The sequence below is a fragment of the Vanellus vanellus genome (assembly GCF_965231255.1).
Source record: "Vanellus vanellus genome assembly, chromosome: 4".
Lineage (NCBI taxonomy): Eukaryota > Metazoa > Chordata > Aves > Charadriiformes > Charadriidae > Vanellus > Vanellus vanellus.
Window position 1 is genome coordinate 44,758,416 of NC_138909.1, and position 24,619 is coordinate 44,783,034.

At 44.4% G+C, this 24,619-nt stretch overlaps 1 protein-coding gene across 2 annotated transcripts in view; it reads right to left on the reverse strand.

Annotated features, from left to right (window-relative positions):
- The window catches only part of EXOC6B (exocyst complex component 6B), a gene marked incomplete at its 3' end in the record, with an annotated part of 312,754 nt that overhangs the window by 95,049 nt on the left and 193,086 nt on the right, over positions 1–24,619 (reverse strand). Inside the window, exons 12-18 of one of the 2 annotated variants that reach the window (XM_082482216.1) lie at positions 23,322–23,393; positions 22,773–22,870; positions 21,755–21,860; positions 20,426–20,535; positions 14,458–14,569; positions 10,836–10,970; positions 8,552–8,731 (exon numbers count right to left, since the gene is read on the reverse strand). In XM_082482216.1, coding sequence (XP_082338342.1) covers positions 8,552–8,731; positions 10,836–10,970; positions 14,458–14,569; positions 20,426–20,535; positions 21,755–21,860; positions 22,773–22,870; positions 23,322–23,393 — 813 coding nt within the window. The remainder of the gene's footprint in view (positions 1–8,551; positions 8,732–10,835; positions 10,971–14,457; positions 14,570–20,425; positions 20,536–21,754; positions 21,861–22,772; positions 22,871–23,321; positions 23,394–24,619) is intronic. The other variant, XM_082482217.1, reaches the window with a different exon arrangement.

Here is a 24,619-nt window from a genome sequence, read left to right on the forward strand (position 1 = left end):
TGAAAGCTGTAGAAATTACTGCTATCTTGTTTTTCAATTAACCCATTGGACTCTTCTTATTTATTGCCATTCATGAAACACAATGAAGAAAGACCACAGCTATCATGAGAAATCCATAAGGATCTCCACTTTTAAATGCTTTGCTTGCTTGCTCTTGTTATCACATCTAACCTATGCTACAAGATCTAGGGAGAACATATCTCTGTGTAAAGGCACCCCTATGACGGTCACAAAACGGTATGTCCTTAATTGCAGCTACTTCAACCATACCAATAGCATTCAACTGTGCTTAGGCAGCTATCAGCTCTGAATGGTGGGCACGAACTCCTAACGCTTCTCCATATGACCTCAATTCAAATGACCTCTGCACGGGGACCCCAAAGGACATTGCACTTGAAGGTTTGGCTCCTCTAGGGCAGGTGGGTCTCCTCCCATGGGTACACTAAGGAAGATAGCTGGGGGCTTTGGAAGCATGTGTGGTGTTCATCAATGTTCCTTTGCACATTCACAACTTAAGAAAAGCCTTACAAGATTTCAGGTTGCCAGTGGACGAAATAAGAGGAAGGCAAAGTCTTATTTTGCTTAAATTTGAGCCTAAAGGGGGAAAAAAACCCCATACTTTAACTTCTATTAGGGTTTTTGGAAGGTACACGCTGGGGCTCTGGTGCAGGAGGTGGCAGGCATGTTTGGATTCCTTCCGCTGAGGATGGATTTTCAGCTTCCAAATTTCCCATACTGCACATCTGATTCTTTGTGTACGTACGTGCATGCAAAAGTAAGCATAAAATAGCTTTATAAATCTAAGTTTGTAAAATAAAAATCAAAGCCAAACATGCCAAGGTGACTACACAAAAGGAAGCAATACCTAGGGAAGCGTGCACACCCTGGTTTAAAGGATTTATGGGATTGGGCATTTTAGCCTCAATTAATTTTCAAAGTGCTGAAAGCAGACAAGAAACCATGTAATTACAAGATAACTTGGCTTACCCAGATTCAAGTTAACTAGCGCTCTTGGGTTAATCAGAGGTCAGCCTTCTCCCCAGCCAACAAAGCTAAAGCCAGTGTATTTGAATGCTTTGCTCCTTCCTTTAAAACAACCATTAGTTCTTGTTTCAACACCTTCATTTTGGTAAGAATTTGGGATTTCAGAGACACTTGAGAAGACCACGAAAGTAATGCACAGCCACCAGACTGCAGCGAGGCGGGCAGCATGGGACCACAGAGCCATGCAAGCACTGCTCCAGTCACCAGCCCACCTGCCCACCAAGGCACCTTTGTTTTAAGGGCATTGTGCCCAACCCTCAGGGCAAGCTGATCCGAGCAACCCCTCAAGAGACTCAGATAATCTCTGGAGAGCAGAGGAAGCCCCCTGAGGACCACACAGGAAAGTCTTTGGACACTGCTCATGCCCTGTCCATGCCTGCATCCCAGGCAACTCGCTTTTTCTTTTTTTAATGTGTGTCTATATCTACACCAAGAAACTTCCAAGATTAGCCACAACTACTTCCCACTGGACGTTTTAAACTCTGTTACAATTACACCTTTGTCCTGCTATTTTGTGCAATCAGATTTTTATTTTTCAGTCTCTTTTAGACAGACAGATTAGTGATTTATTTCCACCAATTAATACAAACTACCTAGAGAACAGAAAATTAGAGGGGTTAAAGGAAAATTGGAATCCGTTGCAGTTAAGAACAAAACCAAGAGCAGCCTAGCAAAGTCCCACCATATAAAGGGATTACTCCATTCCTGACCCTTTCCAGGGGACCTCCAGGTATTATTTTTCATTGATTTACCTTAATGAAACTAATGCAGCCCTCTCCATAGGAAGCTGACTCCATAGCTGTCTAGGCACTGGATTCAATTAAAGAAATAAATACATCTGGCTTCTAAATGGTTGAAAGCCTTGAAAAGCCAGAGGCAATACCAGTTTCTGCATCTGTCTCTCTTAGGGTACGCCCTAAGGACACCACGCAAGATGGTCGACATTCAACACCGCTCCTGGAAACCTGCAGCTGCGGGGGGATGCCCAAAGCATCCCTGCCTGCTCCCCGGTGGAGCGGGCAGCTCCCGCAGCCCTCCCAGCAATCCAGCCATGGCTTTGATGGAAGCTGGCCTCAAATTGCTTTAACAAGGCTCTTTCTTTCCAGAAGCTGGCGTTGATTTGAGACCTCGATGTTGACTTAGAAACCCCCAGGTGCCCAGAGCCTGCAAATACTCAAGGCTTAGCTATGCTCAGTTTCCAGGAAAAGGGGTACATGCACCCAACCGCAGCATGTAATATCATTACCACCGTGGCAGCTCAGCATTAAAATGAAGAGCAGGGGTTAAAGGCGGAAAAGCAGAAGCTGGGGTAGAGGCTACGCCTCCGCGCCGGCTGCATCTCACACCACACAACTGCGTCGAGCAGGGCTGCACTGACAGAAAAACGAGGCGCGCTTTGCTCACACGTGCCTTGACTTGCAGACATGGGAACAGAGGAAACAAGGTAGCTTGAGAGCACTTTGTTTGCAATCTATCCGGGGAAATGCCACAGCTTTTTCTCCCACACATGAAACAAGCAGAAATGACAACAATTAGAGGGGTTCGCTGAACCAGAAGGCAAGTCCAAAAGGTCTCCTTCGCTTTCTTTGTGCTAATTGCCCTAATGCAAATAGGGAGATAGCAAATGTCAAGAACCCACGCTATTTTCTGGATAAAATACTATTCTACCACACGAGACGGAGGGAAGGCTTAGCGGTCCAAGCCCTGGGTCAGAGCACTTAGACCAGGAGGAACATCAGGCTGAAATCCCCATGGGGGATTTGTCTGAACAAAATACAGGGAGCAAAGGGGAATTTTGCAAAGATCTTTTCTCTTTCAAGTGTAGGTTGAAGATCCCATCATGCTTTCCCTAGTAACAGGCATTTCTGCTCATTTCCCAGACGTTTAAGGATGCATGGGGGATAAAAGGAGCCAGCTAAATGCAGCGTGCTCTAAAAGCCACAATTTAGCGACACTACAGCAACAGCACACTTGTGGGCAACCTGTCTGGAAGAAAACCCTTTCCTCTGGTCTCTTATTTATCTTATTGATTTAAACTTCTACTCAATCTTTCCCCTTTCCTCCCTTCGAGACCAAGGACCTTTTCTGGTTCAACTCTCCCTCTAACGTTTGAGGTGTGAGCAGAGCAGACCAAACACGCGCAACACGCAGTCTTGTACTCACCGACATTGTAGAGTGGACATCTACATCCCCCTACAGAGGACAACACAGGGAGTTTAAAGTCAAATGCAGAAGAGAGCAAAGCAACAGTAAGAAAGGCAGAGAGGTACACATCTGTTATTGCCTGTAGGTGCCTACAACCTATCAACACTCCAACCAATGCACCGGCTGCTTGGCAGTTGGCAGAGTATTAATAAAGCAAAATATGGGCTCTTTGAACCTGGTCTAAGAAGGATGAGGAGGAAATCAGAGTACCACAAGACCAGTTTTATTGCTATTAAGTATGCTCTGCAAGTCAACACCCATGTGCCTCAGCTCTCCCATCTGTAAGATGGAGGCAAGGGATGTCAAACCCTAACGAATGACAGCAGGGATCAGCTCAAGCAAAAACTTGCCCAGCTCTTCTGAGGGCAAGGAGATGTTATCCAAGCAGACAGGACCCATGCAAATCTAAAGACAGTGTATTTGGTATTCAAATGATGTTTTCATGATGGCTATATTCCACTTGGGACCCTCCTAATGTGGTCAAGGCTGTGGTTGGTGCAAAGTCCAAGGCATTTTACTTCCACGCACAGTGCCTTGCCTTTTAAAATATTACAGAAGGATTTGCTTTTTTTAAAATAAAAACATAGGTAATCATTCTCTGTAAAAAGAAAATAAACACTTCCAAAGCTCTTTCTACCAATGCAAGAGCTGTTGTGGCCGGCATATTTATTTGCAACCGGGAAGAGATGCCAATATGGTGAATAAGGCAAAAACATTGCAGGCAGAGCAGCTGCAGCGTTTGCACGGCTCCAGCTGAAATCTGTGCCTGCCATCTGGCAAAAATAAGCACAAAAGGAAAAAAACCAACCCCAAAACCCCTTTGCAGAAAGTTCACGCTGAACTGCTCAAGATGGCAGAGGTTAGAGTTTGTTCGATCGCTGAAAGATTGCTTCCCCTTCCCAGGTCAGCATCACCCCTTGACCTGCCCTGATTACCTTCCAAAGGAGGTTATCAAGATACAAGACTAACAGAGGATTAAAGGAAACTTAAAATAAAAACAAAATCCCCCCCCTTCCCCTCAACTCTGCTCCCCTCCCCCAAGAAAACATCCTTGCTTTGTTAACCTGACAGTTCACTGTAGGTGTTGACACAACCCTCCATCTTTGAGAAGCTTAATGTCAACAAATCAGTGTGTTTGGAGTAGCCCTGTCAATGCGATTTACATTAACTTGTCTAACAAGAAATAAAAACAACAATCAGCCATCAAAGACAAAAGACTTTTTCAGTCATTCTTTTAAAAGTATTATGCTGGAAATGTTAATTTTTGAGGCCATGGCCCTTTACTTGCTGAAAACCAGAAACCACCTTGTGTTTTTTTTCTAAAATATTTTTTCTTCCTAAAGTTTTTTTTCTTAAAAAAAAAAAAAAATATTTTCTTTTAAAGGAGGCCTGAGAATCCCATGTTAATACACTCAGCAGCAGCAGTAACCAACTCTCCCTGGTTAATGCAGGAAGAGGGCAGCCTTGAAGCCAAATGTTAATTATGCTTTGATTTCCATCAGCGCGCTATTTGCTTTGAGACATTTTGGGCACTTAGCGGAGCATTTTCAAATTGTGGCTCTAAACCACCATGAAAATTTCATGCAGCAGTGGTATGCACCAAAACCCTGTTAACTTCACCATGAACTTTTCCGCCCTGCCGGCACATGCTGTACTCACCAGCATGGCCTCCCCAGATAGGGGCTCAGTGTCCCAAAGCAAATCCACAAAAAGCAAATAGATTCCAAGAATTCTTAATATTACGCATTTTCCACCATCTCCCACAATGTCTGCTCTGATGCTCTAAAGGAAAAATTAGGGATTGTACTTCCTGCTTGAAACACTAGACAAAGTGGAGGCTCTTTATGCCATTCCATGAGCCAAGACTAGCTTTGATCTGCGTTATTTTTCCTGCTTGCGCAGGGGAGTTGGACCAGATGACCTGGTTGCCCAGAGTGGTTGTAGATGCCCCATCCCTGGAAAAATTCAAGTTCAGGTTGGACAGGGCTCTGAGCAACCTGATCTAGTTGAAGATGTCCCTGCTCATTGCAGGAAAGTCAGACTAGATGACCTTTAAAGGCCCCTTCCAACCCAAACTATTGTATGATTCTACAGCCTCCAGAGATCCCTTCCAACCTCAACCACTCTGGGATTCCCCTCAATAAATATAGGAAAAATTCAGCCACATGTATCCAAAAAGGGAAACAATACACCTAATGCCCAAATCTTGGCTTGGAGTCACCTTTTAGCTCGCTCAGCACCTCTGCTCCTCTTCACCCCCTCTCTGAAATGTTGACTTGAGTCAACTGGACCCTTCAAGGCCATTTGATCTGCCTTGCGGCAAGCTGAAGCCTTGGCCCCAGAAAAGTTTCCTGCAGATGAGCAGCCCTGTCCAAGACAATGGGATTACTCACACCCATCAAGTTAAGGAGCCGCCTGCATTTTTGCAGGCTTAGGACTTTCAGCTCTGTTCTATTACAGGACAGTGCTTTTTGTTGGTGTAATTTTAGCACAGTAACCGCCAACGTGCCCAGGCCGAGTTTCTTTGATCAGCAGGTGAAGGTTTTTCTCAGTGTAATTACTGTCGTGACAAAAGGCAGGTGAGTAGCTCAGCTCCTGCCACTTAGTCATCTCCTGAGATTGCCACTCTTTTCTTCTAAAAAAACTGTTGCAAGTGCAAATTCTAGGAGAACACTTTTCACTTTTTTAAAACCATGTAAATTCAACATGAAGGTACCCGATTATCAGCTCTGGAAGAAAGGGGCATTTCCAAACCAGGAAAGGACAAGAGAACAGGAAGCGACGGTGTTGCATGGAACCAGCTTCTAGGAATGAGATGTGGGTTCCAGATGCTCCGAGGATGCCTCATCCAAGGACACCTCATCCGAAGATGGTGCACAGTTACTTACTTTTCTTAATGAGCTACTGGCAGTGTAGTATCGCCCTTTTTGGAAATAGTTCCTTTTCCCCTTGAGCCCCTCTCACTCTTTCCTTTCACAAATGAAGCTCATCCGACATTTTTTGGTGCTTTCATAAACATCTCCATCATTTTTTCTGCATTGCTTTAGACAGATGTGGGCTTCCACGTACCTTATCGCCTATGTTTCATTTGGCAAAGTGCAAAAATTTTAATTTTTTTCTAAATAAGCCAGTGAAAAAAAAGGCCCTTGAGCCTCACAACAACAAACCAGCAGACACCCCGAGGGAGCTGGGTGCTTTTTTCATGTACCCTGATTTTTTCTGACTTGCTCTCACGCAGCATGGCCTGCAAGGGTATGTGGGGACCCATTAGCAATGTTCAATGACAGCGTCTTCATAGTGCTCCTCTAAAGGAAGAAACTCCAATATATATATGAAAAAATCCCAGACCTATGTCTCCTACAAATCTTTTAACCAGATATACAGCCTCACAAATCAGACTGCAGCATCTGATTGGCTTGCCCCCCCTTGTCTCTCAGGGCTGTCAGGAGGATCAATGCAGTGCAATGCTTTGAAGATAAGGTGCTGCGTGTGTGCTGGTTGAGCAGCACCAGCACGTGAGCCAGCACCTCCACCACAGCAAACTGCGGACAGCCTTCTTCTCAGTTGGGTCCTTTCTAATCCAGTTCTGGAAGAAAAAATGCTGCTTCAATCTGTCTCAGTCCTTTTTAGACTAATTAGCTTCCCTCCCAGTTTCCAAAACAATTTTGACTCACTCAAAAAGGAAACATTAATATTTAAGGAAGATAAATCACTCCAGGTCCATCTCATAAATCACTGTGGGCATCTCTCCCCATCCTTGTCTCTCCTGCTAGCCATGCTTCATGCTCTGGTGCAGGGACCAATTTCCCAGTGAAACTCCATTACTTGCTTGCAGAAGTAATCCCAGTATGATTTCTGGAAGTGGTCTCCAGGTGATAACCCACCCCTGTGCAGCCACAACTCCTTTTTTTAAGGAGAATCCAGCAGTTCAGGAATCCAGCCATCTCCAACCACCTCCAGACTCAAAGAGGGCACCTGCCCCATGCCTGCTTGCATGACCACCAGCCACGCTGCTCAGGGCTGCCAACAGAGGGGATGTTTTGGCAATAAACCTGGCCCAAACAAGAAAATGGGCAAAAGCCCTTCCAACCTCTCTGCACAAGAGGCAACACTTTATTTATAAGTTTGTTCCAGTGATAAGAGCCAAGAAAGCACCTTCTCCTCAGCAACACCTCCAGATACAAACTGGGAAAAGCCACTTTCATTTCTCTTTTGGTGGGTTCTCCATCCACAGTACCTCAGTCCTCGTTTCCATCCTGCTACCAAATTTTCCTGCCGTGGCAGAGAAGGCCAAAGACAGGAGTCATGCAGAAGATTGCAAAGTTTTGGGGCTGTAACACCTCCTAAAACGGCTCTTGAGTGCCTGAACATCCTTCTAGTAGAGCAATCACAGCAGCACAAACAAGCAGAATGGAGTGAAGGCAACTGCCGTTGTGCATTATTAGTCTTTTCTTCCTGTTTATGTCCGAACTCATGATAGATACCCAGTGTGTGACGCTGTACTATAATCCTGGGCACCAACTAACAACAAACAAATAACAGTCCAGTAAAAAAGAAAGATCTGAAATTGCTTTTAGGACAAATATAGTGTTCAGTGGATTTACTATTTCAAAATACCTCCTGATTGAAGATACTGTTAAGCATATATCCATACAGCTCAGAACAAATCTTAAAGAAAAAAAAGCTGTTTGAGCAAAAATGAAACTCCCCGATGATTGTATTTTTCCTATTCAAAGGGACACTACTCAGCCAACTGCAAAAAAACAACATAAAATACATTTTTGATTGCATTAACAGCATAAACACAGGCATATTTTAGACAGCAGAGAAAAGAAAGAAACATATGTTGCCTTCCAACAGAGTAATATTTTGATGTAAGGCATACAGTGACTTGACAAACACTTGGAAATGTATCTGCAGTTCTAATAATAGACACCCCTATACTGGGTTCTCTTAAAAAATCTTGAATGTCCATTAAGCTGAAAGTTAACATATCTGAAATAGAGGTGGCTAGTGAGTTACGATCCTGCTTCTACACGGTAGACTGTGGTTTTTCCCTCATTCACATATAAGTAGTCTTGCAAATACTTGGGGACACTCTCGCTGAAACCCAACTTCTGGTAACACGTGAAATAGCTTGCTTTAAAAATAGGTTTGTTATTTCATAACTCTTGACAGTCCAAGGCCCCATTTCCATCACACTCCATAAAGCTTGAGCAACCATTAGTTTCAATAGTGCCATTGGATGCCCGCGTGCTCCCCAGACAGAAAAAGAAAGCAATTTGGTGTGGAGATGGCTTACCGGGAGGTGGGTGAACACAGCAAACGTGCTGCGTAGAAAGCCAATGAGATCTACAAGGTAGTCGCTGGCCTTGCTGCCCGGCTCCATGGCCATCCAGTCGTAGTCCGCCAGCTGCAAGAACTGGTCTATCTTCTGGTTCAAGTTAGTGTAAATCTCCTCCTCAGCAGCATGGCGGGCATCCTGGAAAACAAGACCATGTTACATGGGATGGAGTCTCCATACCACAAGTCTAACAGGACATGAGACCAACCCAACGCTTAGCCCTAAAGGTAGCACAAGACAAAGTGCCTGTACGAAACTACATGGCCACTACAGCCTCAGGTTAGCTCAGACTGGTGGGACTTGTGCCACCAGGTCAGTGGTAGGCAAGATCAAGCTGGTGTCTGCCTCTGATGCAACCTGGGGACCAGGAGGAGAAATCTAGTGCAGGATGGAAGACAGAGAAACAGGAAAAGAACATCTCATATGGAAACTGTGCGCAGGTATGAGGTGCAAGAGGGCCACAGAGGAGCCTCCCTGCCAGAATAAGGGTAGGAAAACACAGCCTTGGGCCAAATAGAATCATAGAATTGTCTAGGTTGGAAGAGACCCTTGGGATCATCGAGTCCAACCATCTACCCTACTATACAAAGTGCTCCCCTACACCATATCCCGCAACACCACATCTAAACGTCTCTTAAACACATCCAGGGATGGTGACTCAACCACCTCCCAGGGCAGTCTATTCCAATGCCTGACCACTCTTTCTGTGAAAAATTCTTTCCTAATGTTCAGTCTAAACCTACCCTGTTGGAGCTTAATGACAGAACAAGAGGGAATGGCTTCAATTACCTGTGAGAAGAGACCAGCACCAACCTCTCTACAGTATCCTTTCAAATATTTGTAGAGAGTGATGAGGTCTCCTCTCAGCCTCCTTCTCCTCAAACTAAACAGTTCCAGCTCCTTCAACTGCCCTTCATATGATTTGTTTGCTAGGCCCTTCACCAGCTTCGTTGCCCTCCTCTGCACTCGCTCCAGCACCTCGATATCTCTCTTGTATTGAGGTGCCCAAAACCGGACACAATACTCAAGGTGTGGCCTCACCAGTGCTGAGTACAGGGACACGATCACCTCCCTACTTCTGCTGGCCATGCTATTTCTAATACAAGCCAGGATGCCGTTGGCTTTCTTGGCCACCTGGGCACACTGCCGGCTCATATTCAGCCGCTTGTCAATGAGAACCCCCAGGTCTCTTTCTGCCAGGCAGCTTTCCAGCCACACTTCCCCAAGCCCGCAGCGCTGCATGGGGTTATTGTGGCCCAAGTGCAGAACCTGGCACTTGCCCTCGTTGAAACTCATACCATTGATGTTGGCCCAATGATCCAATCTAAGTCTCTCTGTAGAGCTTCCCTATCCTCCTGGGAATCAACACTCCTGCTTAACTTGGTGTCATCTGCAAACTTGCTGATGATACACCCTATATCCTTATCAAGATCATCGATAAAGACATTGAACAGAAATGGTCCCAACACTGTGGGAAATGGTCCAGAAATGGTCCCAGAAATGGTCCCAAATAGGTAGATGATGCCAGAAGGGACAACCAATCGAATTCCCTCAGGACATGGGGCCTTAGTCTCCTGCTGAGTTATCCCAAGGGCAAACCTCACCTAACCGATTCCCTCCTGTTGCTCGAGTCATTGGCACTGTTCCCATCGCCTGCTCTCCAGCCACAGGGCACAATTCAGACACCCCAAAGTTGACCAATTACTGCCTTAAGTTTTCATATAAAGTATCTGGGTGGATGCTCCTGGGTTACAATTTAAAGATTTAAAAACTGGGAAGTCTAGCAGTTTCTGTCAGCCCTGATTTGAGTGGAAAGATACAGAAATATAAGTTATGAAAATCTATTCTCCTCTTGGGTGAAAGAGGAGAGCTTGTGTTCGTGGCCAGATGTGTGTAACATTGTACGGCATTCAAACAGCAAAATGAAAATTCATTTAAAAAAAAAAAAAAAAAAATCAGGCTTTTGTTTAAAAGCTACTTAATCCTTTAGATAGTAAGTGCAGCACTCACAGCCTGTAAATTAGGGTTACAGAGGCTCACGATCTCGACAGAAGTAATGCTCCAAAGGGCAAACCCAAAAGCTAGTCTGATGGCATAAGGTTCCCAGGATATGACAAAATTACCTTTCAGCTCAGCTTAGCTCCCTACATAACACACGTCCACACACATGCTTTGAAAGCAGATACTCTCCAACCAAACATTAACAGGAACTCCCCAGAAGTGAATCTACCAGCCTTCTCACCTTGAAGGTTGTGGTCCCGTAGAGTTTTGTAGTATGGACAGTTTCTGGAAGTACGTTAGTGATATTGGTTATGAATTCCTCTAGGAACTTGCAGGATTTCTCCAAATGGGTCGTATTTATAATAATCTGTACAAGCTGCAAAGGCAAAAAAGGTATTGAAAGACGGTGCTCCTGAAGCCAGGGACGTGCCAGGTTAATGGATGCCAATTTTTAAGAACTTCTGGCATGAAAAGCTGATGCTGTACAAACACACTAAGCTTTGCTACATGCTCAAAGGCTCTCTCCTCCTTTAACAACATCAGAAACTTAAATAAAAGGTAATTTGGGGAGAAAAGCATTTCCCATGACAGCCACTAATACCACAAAAGATTTTTTTTTAATGACTTTCCTACATTCAGCTGTCAGTTAGGGCTCATTGCAGCGCAGTTCAAATACAACAGGCTTACAAAAAAATGCCATGTCAAATCACAAGTATTCTGTCTGCTAATGAACCCTAAATAACCCATATCTTGAGAGACACCGAACAACATCATCCTAAGGCATTTAACAAAGAAACAAGGTTTTTACTTTTCTGAGGGTGGTGTGGGTGAACAGCAGATCTCACCCTGGTATCTTCTTGGTTATCATACCCACCATTATCTGCAATTTTCTTAATGCCGTCTTCCCAGTTGCCTTCACATGGCACTATTTCGGGACATTAAAGGAAACTACAGAGTAAGAGCCTCTGCTGAAGTCAACCAACACAAACATTTGCAATCCAGAGCAAACCAATTCAGGCTTCCACTTTACAATCACTGACTTGGAAGCACCATTAATTCCTCAAGCAGGTACCTTTTTTCCTAGCAGACTGCCATGAATATTTTCAAGGTGCAACATAAGCTACTACAAAACCTTTCCAAGTAACATCTAGCTCAGATGCCATGCCAAAACAACTCTCTTACAGATACAGAAAGCATTATAATGTGTCAGATTGATAGAATTTAATTGCTGGAGTATGGTGTGGCAGTCCACAGTTACCTCCTCTAAAGAAATTATTTTGAAACACTTGCAAATCTTCTGAATGAGATGGATCATCACCGTTTAGAGTGTTGCAGTCACAGAAACATTGAAGTAACACTACAAAGATTATAGTGCCCAACTCTTGTTACTGCCAGATGACAATGGTCACAGTTCGGGAGGTTCATCTTGAATATGAGGAAGAAAAAGTGTCATTAGGAAGGGTAGTGCAGAACTGGAACAGGGTGCCCAGAGAAGCTTAGGACCTATGTTTTGGAGAAATTAAAACTCTGGTAGAGAGTGACATGGTTGACATGATCCAAGTGAGTAACAATCCCACTTCTACTGAAAGGTTGGGCTAGCTACCTCCAGAGGCCCCTTGCAGGCAACATGTCTGTGATTTCAGCCAGGTTTTTGTTTCTAAGAAATCAAATTACGGTCTATTTGAACTTGTCTTGGTTTTGTACTTCAACACCCTGAAATGTATTACACAGATAACTAGGGGGGCTTCTCATTTCTGAATTCCTTGGTTTAATTCTGTTGTTGATTTTTGACTCCACACAAGCACTCATTTGTTTACCTTTCTCTGTGTCAGACAGCCCTGACATCAGGATCGTGATATATTTTTTCGTAGTTTCAAGTTAATTAAATATTAGATATTTCCAACTGCGTGAAATTCCTCCTAAGCCTCTTCTCTGATCATCACAACGTACTGGTCCAGATCACACCTGAAGGCCCTGATTGCTTTGATTCTCTTCCACTACTTGCTATGAGATTTCCTGCCCTGTCTCTGGCTCCTTCAAGTTCTGATCTTCTCTTCAATTCAGAGGGGTAAGACCTTCTCGTTGGGGTATTCAAATGAAAAAAAAAAAAAAAAAAAAATAGTAGCATCTTTTCCCTCTCTCTTATTGAAGGATGTCAGGATTATTCAAAACACCAGGATTATTTGGAGCAGACTTGGTAGCAAACTTCAACATCCACTGTTCAGAGGTAGCCCCAAAAAAAAGACAAGGAAAAATATATTAAAGAGGATAACAGACCGGGAAGGTTGGTACACAGCCTTGTATTACTTTGTTCACTGCTTGGAAAATGACATCGGAGAGTCCAGAAATGGATAGTGTTGCTTTGTGCAAAAATTATATCTGGGAAGTGATAGTTATGCAAGGTACTTAAATGTATTCTGCAATCAGTTTTGACACCAGGACTATGCTTGTATATGAGCTGAGACTCTTCACCACACTGCTTCACACAGTCGCATCAATGTCTTTTCTTAAGAGTGAAGGATTTGAGAAACTCAGAATTAAAATGCTGCATGATTCTATTTGGACAAACAGGTCAATGTTTACACAAAAAAAAAAAAAAAAAAAAAAAAAGATGCAGGAGAGGACAAAGATGCTCAAAGTAGTTTTTCTTCAACCAAATTAGAAAAATATGATGGTAGAGATAACCCCAGGAGAGCGCTAGTTGTACCTTGGTAAGTGGTAAGGAACAAAAGGTTGAAAAATATTTGAAGAGATTCAGAGATGAACACCAGTCTCTGGACATACTACACCTTTATTTTAAACTCAAGATGTGCTACGTAGGCTTTCCTCACAAAAATCCTCTTCAGCTCCAAAGCACATGAAGAAGCCACTCTCAGCCCAAAGAAAGGCACCACCTTCACTCAACAGGAAAGATGACAAGGAACATCTACACCATTTAAACTGGGCAAAAGCAGGTGAGGGGACTGTCACATTCAGTTTGCCCTTCCTACACTCAATCACACTGTGGGAATGTTTGCAACAGCAGCAAAAATGATCATTTGGGGGATTTGCAGGGATAGTGTTGCATTCCTCTTTGTGGAGGGAGCTTTGGGAGGAGCAGGAGGGAAGAGGAATTTGCCCCAGGGAGCAGAGAGATTTCAGACTTCGAGATGAAGGGCTGAGGAAGCATCATGTGTAAATACATACTGCTGTAAATGCAGTAAACTCTCCGAAACTCACCTCATAGGGCATTTTCACTGTCCAGAGAACAGAACACATTTCCACAGTACAGTCAAACAACCGCAACTGTATAGTACCTACCCATTTAATAACAGCACACAGAGGTCCCACTAAGGTATCCAAACTGCTCTGGGTACCACACACATTCCCAAACAGCCAGGATTTATATGTGTTAAACTTTTCAGAAATCTGACTTCGTGCACAAAAAAAAAAAAAAAAAAAATCGATTGCGAAAAGAAAATACCAATATAGAGTTTGTACTATAGCATTGTACTGAAACCACCTCAAACATCACCTACAGATGGGGACCACTCCCCCATCCTCTCCTAGCTCCCACTTGGCTCTTCTCCAGTATTCGTTGAAGTCCTCTTACCTGCCACCTTAATTCAGGTATATAACACTCTAAATTCACAAGAGGAGAAATTCTAACAGCAACAGGAAAAAAGCTTTCTCTTTCCTACAGTATTAAGTGGTTCTTTCATTGTACAGCAACGCTGTGTGGTTCCATTATTGTTTTCCAACCAAATATTTTACAATAATGGTCCAAACCAGCATCTCTAAAGGTGCTGTAAGGAATTCCAAGGCACCAAACCTCCTTCTGTCTCCCTGCCCTAGAAATGGGTCTCCTTGAAGCCATGCCCTACCTCCGTCAGCCCGACATTTTTCCTCTTGATGACATTCTGTAAACAGTTGCTCAGCGTTCGGGTCAGCAGCAGATTCGTAGATTTTCTAATCATGTCATCAACTTCAGTGGAGCTGAAAAGTAGAATTTAAAGAGAGATTTGCAAAATGCTCTATGAAAAGAAAAGCACCTGGAGCCCACATCACCCAATCTCCTTCCTCATCCCCTGCTGGCTTATGCTTGATCATCCATGGATCACTTACAGGCACTGACATACTAATATATACCAAAATACCAACACTTTAGACCTTTTTGTGCACGTGTCTATAAGGAAGGGGGACTAATACAGGCAAACCTACATCCCTGAGCCTCTCCTCTTAGAGGGGCCAATCCAGCATAGGTAAGAGCTGTCCACAGCATCAGCACTAATCCTTGCAGCCAAGCCGCCTTCCGTCACACAACACTGGAGCTTTGCACATTCAGTGCACAAGGGGAAAGGGACCAAAAACCTGCAATGAGGGGGGGAGGAGGGAGAAGCAAATCCTCAAAATACCCCCCCCAACCTCCTCATGGCTTTTTCTTTAATTAAATCAGACCAGAAGCTCTTGCAACACATTCATGCCCTTTGCCAGCTGGTTGCAAATACAGCATTGCCGAAGTTTGGGGGTCTGGCTTTCTGCTTACATGCTCCTGCCCCTCCAACAGGCACACCAGCAAGGTGCAACCTCTCCTTTCTCAAGGAGGTTTTGGAAACCCACCCCAGTACAGGCTCCTTTGATCTGTCGTTGGCCCCGCATTAGCCCTGACACCACGGGGCTTTATCTTTGGCAGCACAGTGACAGGCAGCTGAGAGCAAAGAAAATTTCCATCTGGAAGGCTAAGAAGCGCTACTTTAAGGCTCCCACTAAATCAAGCCCATGACCTTTTGCTCCTTCTCCTGTTGTACCTGACAAATGGGCCAGATTACAAAGCATGGATGGACACAAGAAGCAAAAGCAAACCTTGCAGTTCTCCCACCGCTGGCACGCGAGGTGGGGGATGTTGGTGAGCTGCTACCGGGGTGCCTGCTGGTGCAGGGACGTCTGCTGCCAGACCTAGCCCAGCTCACACCTCCCAAATTCTATGCCTATTTAACATGAGAGCAGATGCACTGAGCTGAGCCACGGTTCATCAGCGCCTGATGCCAGGAAAGCAAGAGTAAGCCTTCTCCAACAGCAACCCGGTGGTCACAGCAGCATCCCTTGAACCCATTCATCCTCCCTGAGCACCGCACATTCTTCAGTCACCCAAATTTTTTCACGTTATTCAGGACCTTCCTTGTGCTGCTGCATGAGAACTGCACTGAAAGCCCCGAATTCCCAGGAGAAGCAGTAAATATTGCTCCCTGCTCACATCTCTGAGCAAAGTCATGTTAGTATTTCCCTGAGACTGAGAAAGCCATGTCTTGCTGCAGCTTTCCCAAGGAAAAGCCCAGCTGCACAACTCCCTGCACGCCCAGCAGCTGCTCACAATGCTGCGCTCCCCAACAGGTTGCTCTAATATTTCCTTTCCCCTGATGTTTAGAAATCTGTTTTTCTGAACGACATGCCTGCCAAGGGTTGACCAGTGTCTCCTTCCCAGTTGGATGCAAGCAGAGCAGGGCCAGCAGCTTGGCAGGACCCAGCTCCTGATAATTTAAATTCAATGTCATCAGCCAAAGTTTTAGTGTGGGTCTCTTCTAGATCATCACCGCCGATATCTGCAAGTTTATTTTCCTCTTGCTTAGCTGGGAAGCACATCCTGTGCCAGTGACTTTCAGGGCTAGCCCACTCCATGTCCCAGATGGACCCCTTGGCTCCTTCTCGCAGGGTTTTGGTGTGAGGTCCAAGGTGATGCATTTGGGTTTTTTAAAGTGTGGAACAGAAATCAAAATGTGAGGGGAGAAGAAACCAGTCAATGAATTTTCCTGGTCTTTATACTATGGGTAGGGCTCTCAAATAAGGTTTTACTTAAAGATAAACAAGAAGTCCCCCAAACCCACCACGCATGTATGCACACATGCCCCAGGCCCTCCATCATTCCCCAGGAAGAACCAGATTGTCCCCAGTCCCCTCCACCAGACAATAGCGTGGTTAAATATAGCAAATACAATAAAATCTAACCCTGTGATGATCTACAGATGGTAAAAAGGAGGTTTAAAAGCAAAGAGGTGGTACAAAGGAACCCTGAGACACCAGGGGCAGCTGCCTGCTGCTGCCAGAGTGGTGTGGAAACCGGGGAAGGGGGCTGGGGAGCAAAAAGGGCTGGACCCACACTCAGAGGGGGTAAAGAAAAAATTGCATAGGGAGCAAACCATACTCAAAGCTATATCTTTGTACAAGCGCTGTGGCACTTTCGGGATTTTCCCTGGGAAATCCTGGAATGCAATACACAGGGAGTCACAGAGCCTGTCCCTAAGGATGGTGGAGGTGCAGAACAGCCGAGGCTGGAAGAGGAGCCGGTGGCCAGAGCTTCCAGCACCTACTGGAACTGAGAATGCACAGATGAAAAACACAGGGGTTTGGACATGACGTCAGCTTTTCTCACTAAACAAACACAGCAACCAACTAGGTCGCGCTGGAAAAGCTTGCTTTTTTAAATTCAAATGTCAACCTGTCATCAGGGCGTCAAAATTAAACAAGCCAGTTACTGTCTGGCTGTGTGTACGCCCTGAGACAGTCATGCTCTTGGCAGGAGCAGGATGCTGCTGGCCTCTGCCCGATGCCACAGCCAGTGCTGATGGCAAGAGGTTGCCATATCACCAAACGCAAATTGAGGGTTTGCTTTAACTGCTCACTTCAGCTTCAGGAACATCTCAACCATGATAGCCTCCAGGGAATAAACAAGTAGTGCTTAATAATACTGCTTAGCACTTCTACACTGCTTTTACTTCTTCAAAGCACATCTAACTGAGCTTTCTCGGCATACAAGCATCATTTGCAAAGGTCTCCTATTCTCATTTTTTTTTGTTGGCTGCATGAGCTAGAAAATCAGGTTGTAACTTCAGTTACATGGTAGGTCAAGCAGCCTGGTAATGCCTGCAGTTGGGTTCCACCAGAGCACAAGGATTTCCAACATCTGCCATGAAGTCCACATTCTGAGTAAAGAAGAAAAAACGGAAGCATTCCTTGGGGGGGGTGGGGGGGGGAAGGAGCAGGATTTGATCAGGTGCTGGACTGCGATTCCCCCAGATCTCCCTTGGTTCAACAGAAGAGGTAAATGAGAGTGACAACAAGAGCGATGGGTGTTAGCAGTTGCCTTGCCCAGCGCCCTCCCAGCTGAAACGATGAACCAAGTAGTAGCTCACACCAACAGCCCAGACCCAGTGCCAAGACCGGGGCCGGGGGGAAGGGGCAGTTAGCAAAGAGTAATGGTACCAGTCAACTGTACAATGCCAACTCTTGACTGTGAAGTAGAGGTTGGGTCTTGGTTCAACAGAAAGGTCAGATCTCAGTATGCAAGAAGAAAACAAAATCCCCAAATGAGCAATATTTTTCACGTGGGCTGCTCACTACATACGTCTGAAGTCAATTTGATCTAGCAGCTTCATTACCAGGCTTGGTCTACAAACACAGACCACTAGTAACACAGAAGCAATAATATGAGCTATCAAAGAAACCACATTTATCTCCTCTCTCCTAAAGTGGGTTTCCAAAGGTCCAACCTGACTTAGTTATTCAAGCCTCTGATTTTTTATTTTATTTTTAAAACCTTTATGTACTTTAATTATTTTCAGCACTTTAAAAATTGTATCCCAAGTGCTTTCAGGATTGGTACTTTGTTTGAAAAAAAAAAAAAAACAAAAAAAAACCCAGACCAAACAATCAAAGTCCTGGTAGATTAGAGCTGACATCTCATCCTTCCACCTACTGTTTTCCAAAGATATTCCCTATCTTTCACAAATGAGAAATTCCACTGGAGCCAGCAGAAGCCTTCCAGCGAGTGGATACTTTTAAAGACATCGCCTCGATGAGCTCAAATACATGCTTTTTAACAAAGGCAGAAATGCTGAAAATATAAAGGAGGTTTTCTTTCTCCTAATCAAATTAATAAAGCCAAACTAAAAATATTTGCAACCCCTATAAACGCATAGTAAGCTCCAAATTTTCTTCAAATACTTGAAAAGAAAAATAACTTTCAGAAGTGTATCAACATAAAGGAGAATGTTCCCAACCAATAAATACAAGGAGCTACTTTAAAGAATAATTAGAAAAAAAAATACAAGCTACATTTTCTGCCATAGGCTCTGTTCTTCAGGAAAAGACCGCAGAATATTTAAGCGAACTGTCTGGGTTAATGACAGCTGATGTCCCGTATCCCGTAGCAGTAGTCATGACCTTCAGGCCTCCTGTGACTGACTGGCTGACCCCAATCACTCCAGGGTGCAAGGTAAATGACAACCAAAGAAGAAAAAGAAAGAGAAGAGAAAGAAAACTTGCTGCCGGCTTTGTAGCCAAGCTTCCTAATAAAACCTAATTCAAGCTGTCAGGGTGAAATGAAGAAAGTGTCAACAGGGGTTTTCAGAGAAATATTCCAAATGTTTGGCTAGAAAAGCCAAGAGCTGGGCTCCCTTCCCCCAGCCCAACACCACTCCTCAAAAAGGCCTGGAAAATCCAATGTCGAAAGGAATTTTAATAACATGTCTGGGGGGACCCCTGAGGAGGAACCCAAGGGGACACTTTTCTTCCCTTCCCTGACAAACCCAATCATCCCCATAATGGTGAAGAGCACAAAACTCATGAGGGAAGTGCCAACGGACGGGTTCGGTGAAACCAGCATCCGTGTGAAATCAGACCATTCTGCTGGCTTTAGAAACCGAGATCTTTAACGGTGACCCACAGGTTAAGAGCCCTGGGAGCCACCAAAGAGAACAACCTGCCACCATTGAAAGGTTGAGATTAAATATGGGGTGAGAAACATCTTATGCTTCCACATCAACCAACAAACTGCCATGTCCTCTAGCAGATGACTGAGAGAAAGCGGATCTCCAAATTACTATCCCTCTCACAAAGGAAGAGAAATTAAAACCCTGAAGAAGCCTTGTGTAGGCACTGAAACCTCTGGTGAGTTCCCAGAACACTGTCCTAGCTTCACATCAGCACTGGGATAACGTCCAGCACCAGGCCATGGCCAGGACATGAAGCTGCCAAGGGAGATGAAACTCTACACACAGTCCAACCTCTCACTAGTAAGGTGCTGCAAATGGTCAGAGGGGAAGATGGATCCCTCCTTCAAGTAAAAATCCCATTATTTACTTATATACTTCTACCAAGTCGAAGACATTATTTGGCCTAAAAAGAAAGCACAAACTTGCAGTTTCTGGCTACTATAGTCATCTTCCAATCTCACACACATGGGCAAAACCAGCATTAATGCACCTTGGGATGAAGAAGGGAGGGTAAACACATGGAATAGTTTGGAACCTTTAAAAAAAAAAAAATCCGATTATTTGTATATAAATTCCCATGGGAAACAAGAAAAACACAAACCCTAAACCAACAGCTGAAACTCATTAACACTCAGGGCAAATCAAAACTTCAAGTTTTCTTGCCGATGCGCTCCTTGAGGGAACAGTGTCAGGAGGTAGCATGCCAGTTGTAGATCTTATATCAGGCACTGACCCAATGACAAGTGGACATCGCTATCTTCCTCAAGACAACTATATCCATCTATTTAGTACAAACTCAAACATCTCAGAGGGAACAGCCTCCTCACTTTTTACACAGCTAGCATGGTCCTGGGCTATCTTTCCGTATATGAGGCAGCTATTTTTGAAGGCTTCGCCAGCCCTTTGTACAATAAGGATGCCACCGCTCCAAGACCACCAACCACCTCCAGCCTGGACAGGGTATATCCAAGCAGCTGAGCAACATGAAGGTTGAGGAAGAGAATTCATATTTTAAAACTTGTTGAGATCTTTCAGTGCAGACAAAAACCTCCATATTACAACCATTATCACACTCATCCCCTACCTCAGATGAAGGTCTTCTGAAAACTTCAGACAGGCGTAGATGAATTCCTTAATCTGATTGTAAACTTTAGGCACAAACTCAGAAAAGGGGAATTTCTTTGGAAACGGTTGCTGTAAAATACAGGAGAGAATTCAAGTCAAAGAGCAGATATTTAACAGGAGCGACGACTGCTTTCCAACAGCACGTTCCAAGCAGTCAGATTAATTCTAGTATTTAGCTAAGTCCAGCAATGAAACAACAAGCCAGCATTTATTGTATATTATATAAACATTTCAGCCAAGTGAAGACCAGATAATCACTTACAAATGGCACACGGGTGCATTAGGGATTTGGAGTCTGAAAAAGGCTAGAAGGAAACTTGCAGCTAGGAGGGAGCAGACAGCACAAAAGGACCCTCATCCCCGCTCCCAGCTCCCTAAATCATATGAAAAAAAAACTATGTTGGAGACCTCCTTGACTTTTATCTCCCACCATGCACGAGGTGTTTTGCTTGGTCACTTCCCGCAGTTGCTGCCCAAGGTGAGCAGTTGCTTACAACACCAACAGCCAAGAGGAAACAGGTGTCCTACACCAAATTTTTCCAACCAGCTTTTACCTGTAGCAAACACATGGCTGGGAGATGTAGAGCATAACAGTAAGAAGCTGGACCCCATGATATAGTTTTGGGGGAAGGACACAGACTTTTTGAAATCTGAACACTTGACTTGGATCAAAAACCCTCCCAGTCCTAATTAAGTCCACCAGGCTTGGAACTCGCTGACTGACAGATGTGGAGCAGAAGGCCAAGCAGGCTTTTAAGGGACACTGGATAGGTCAAATTTGGCTACACTTAGGTTTAGCAAGCACACACTTCTACAAAAGCCAAGATATACCACTATGCTGGGTGTTTTTTTTTTTTAATATAAGATTAAATCAAATAAAGGTCAATAACACTTCATTAAATGGGAATAAAATACCAATGGAAGCAGATATTTCTAGTCTCTTGTCTACTGCAAGCACTGTTCATCTGCGACAGTACATTGTGATCTGAAAACAACATAGATGAGGTATTGCTATACACGCTTTACTTCACACCAGGAGAAATGCATCACGTGGCGAGTATATTTGTTTTTTTTCCCTTTTTCTGTTGTTTTTTGTTGTTGTTGATTTTGGTTTGGGGGTTTGGGTTTGTTGTTTTGTGGGGTTTTTGTTTTGTTTTTTTGGGGGGTTTGTTTTTTTTTTGTTTGTTTGTTTTACACTTTCATTTGCAGTTCTTGATGCCACTAACAAGGGTGTGGGGTTTTCCCGCACCAGCAGACGAGCTGTGCCACTTCCTCATTTCAAGATTACCTTTTCAAGTTCTGCATCCTGGAATGGGAACTGTCCAACTATTTTCTTATAAACTTCTTCATTTGTCACTGGAATGGGACTGTAGTTATCTGAATCAAGTATATTTCTAAGAAAATAAAAGAAAAGTTATAAAGACTGCTCTGTAATGACCGACCAACCACAACTTTGCAGATTTACTGCTCAGTTGGGAAGCACTTAAGAAGTAGGTGCCAGTCTCAGGTGTGATTCCCACGGGCCTAAACTTCTGCCTGTATTTGCAACTCTTGAAATCATCTTTGCTGCAGCTGGGCTCAATGACCTCTCCCAGCTTCCTGCCTTCAGCCTGTGTAAAGCCATAACCAGAGCTTAATGGTGGTTTTAGTCCAGACCAGAGCTTCAGCAGCAGCCCCTGGTAAAGCCCAGGTGAGCTTCAGTCCTACCTGACTTGAGGAAGATGGATGCTGAGCTACTGGGACATTGACAATCCTCCAGCATCTCTTCCCAATGCCCATGCTCTGAGACACCCCAGTCCTCCTGGAAAGTCCTGGAGGACCATCACAGGATGACTTGGTGGCTCCAGAGCACAACATGGGACCCTGGATAATATATCATGACCTACTTGCAAGCAACTGCTCAGCTCACAGATGTGCCTACAGCAGCAGTATAGGGATAACACTGATGTCCTGAGACACATATGGCTCAGTGTTGGAGAGAGGGCACAGTAGCGCTACTGCAACACCAGGTTTTTGCATCCTTCCATCTATCAATTGGTCAGTGTGAGCTCCATAATAAAACCATAACCTTATCCCTTGGGGATGTAAAACCTCTGGTCTGCACTCATTTATCGCAGATCTCACCCCACACAGGATCCTCAAAACTGTGTTTAGATTGGCTCTGGTCCAAGGAGAGCCCAGGCTAAAGCTTACTGTTGCCCAAAATTTAAACATAAGCTTGCCACCATTCTCTCAAAAGATTTTATTTATGGGCCAAAGCTATTCTGTAAGGCACATCTCATTAGTTTGCTTAAAGAGATTCTTACCTGAAAACTCCTGACCATTTCTTGAGCAGGGTTTCACTATACTGGTCTTGAATCTCCAACAGCATGTCAAACAGTTGGTTCACAGGGAAGCCATAGCCCTGCAGCAAGGTGGGAGAAGAGAGCAACTTCAGATAAGAACAGGTCACCAACAAGCAGTTGAAGATTATTTTCTCTATTTAACGGGAAGCACGTGGGCAAATTGTCCCCTGCTGTCACTGCAGAAGTGAATGGTGCTGGTGGAGAGACTTTGGTGGTGATTTACCAAGGTGGTAGGATGAAGGGCTATTCAAGGCTGGGCTGAGTGCAGGCATGAGGCACAAGGGCTTGGCATGGTGGCCAAGGTTTGGCCCTTGCCCATGGGCTGGCCACCCCACATACAAAGTGAAACAGGCTGTTCAACAGGTGTCATGATTCATGCACCACAGTGCCAAAAGAGAAGCTGGGCTACGACAGCAAGCTGACATCGGCCATTTACCCCGCTGACGGACACCATCTGCAAGCAGCCCAACTGTTGAGCAAGATAAAGAGTGATCGCCAACAGCTGCATACCTGGAGTGTATCTGCAAAGAGGACGATGAGGTTCTTCAAGTCTAACACCAAGCTTGGGTCTGAGCAGTAGGACTGCAAAGAAGGGGAGAAATTAAAACACGGTTATAACTGCAGCACGCAAGAAAAATATTGCCCTCAGCCCTCCTGCGTTATCATTTGAGTGATAATAAATACATAGGCATGCAGTACAGTCTTATGATCAGCAGCTTTTATCCTACAGCCCATGCCCTTACACTGTACAGGGCAAGGGAAGGCACACTGATAAGGATATCTCTTCTCGTAACACACTGCTCTTGAGGCTCTCCATGATGAATAAGGATTTCAGTTGCTCTAGAGATACCTGAAGTGTCTCTAAGATTACCCAGGAGCTGCTGGTGAAGCGAGAGGAGATGAAGCAAATCAGCGCGCTGTCATACCAAGACGACAGCAGCGCCTCTCATTTAATATTTAGTGTGTTGTGTCTGATGGTAATGAAGCATCGCAGCAAGGCATCCCCAAGCCCCTTGCGACAGCTGCATTGCTAAGTGGTTCAGGCTGAGAAAAAACACACTGCATGCCTATATTTCAGCAACACCAATGGTCAGAGCTACAATACAATTATTTATTGCGGGTCAGGACACTGCTCAAAACCCTAAAGACACAACTCAGTGTAGTGACAGCTCTGTTCGTCCCCTTGGAGTCACCCCATGTTACCCACAGGCTTCATGTGCTCTCTGGACACAGCAGACAACTGCCATATGCTGAAATATGTAAAGTTTCAGACAGAGTCTTACCAAATATAGAATCAGTAATCATAAGCTGGAAGGAGAAACAGATTTAAAGCTCACTGGAAACTCAAGGAGGAACGACTCCATTCATCAATGTGAAAGACTGGAAGAGACACATTTTCCATTTCACTGTCCAGAAAAGAAAGTCAGAAAGAAAGATAATGCCCTAAAGCTATCAGAAGTGATAAAAGATGTCTGTGTCTTCAGCAAGGAAGAAAATCCAGGGACAGGTTTGGCTGAACGGGAAGAACTGAAACAGCCTCACCAACATGAGAGCCCTCCATCAAGTCTCAATAGCAATATGGGATCAACAGCACTGGTCTATATGGGAGGTGTAGGCTGAGCAGTGCATAGAGATGACTTTTGACCACAGTAACAGTGTTGAGAAGTCATGTAACATTTCATGATTACTGAAGAAAAAAGCTCATCTGGCAGCCACATCATGCATTAAGGTTGGCATCACTTAAAACAACTTGTCATGGCAACAAAGTTGGTAAAATTGAAAAACACCGTGTTTGTACCTGGCTTACT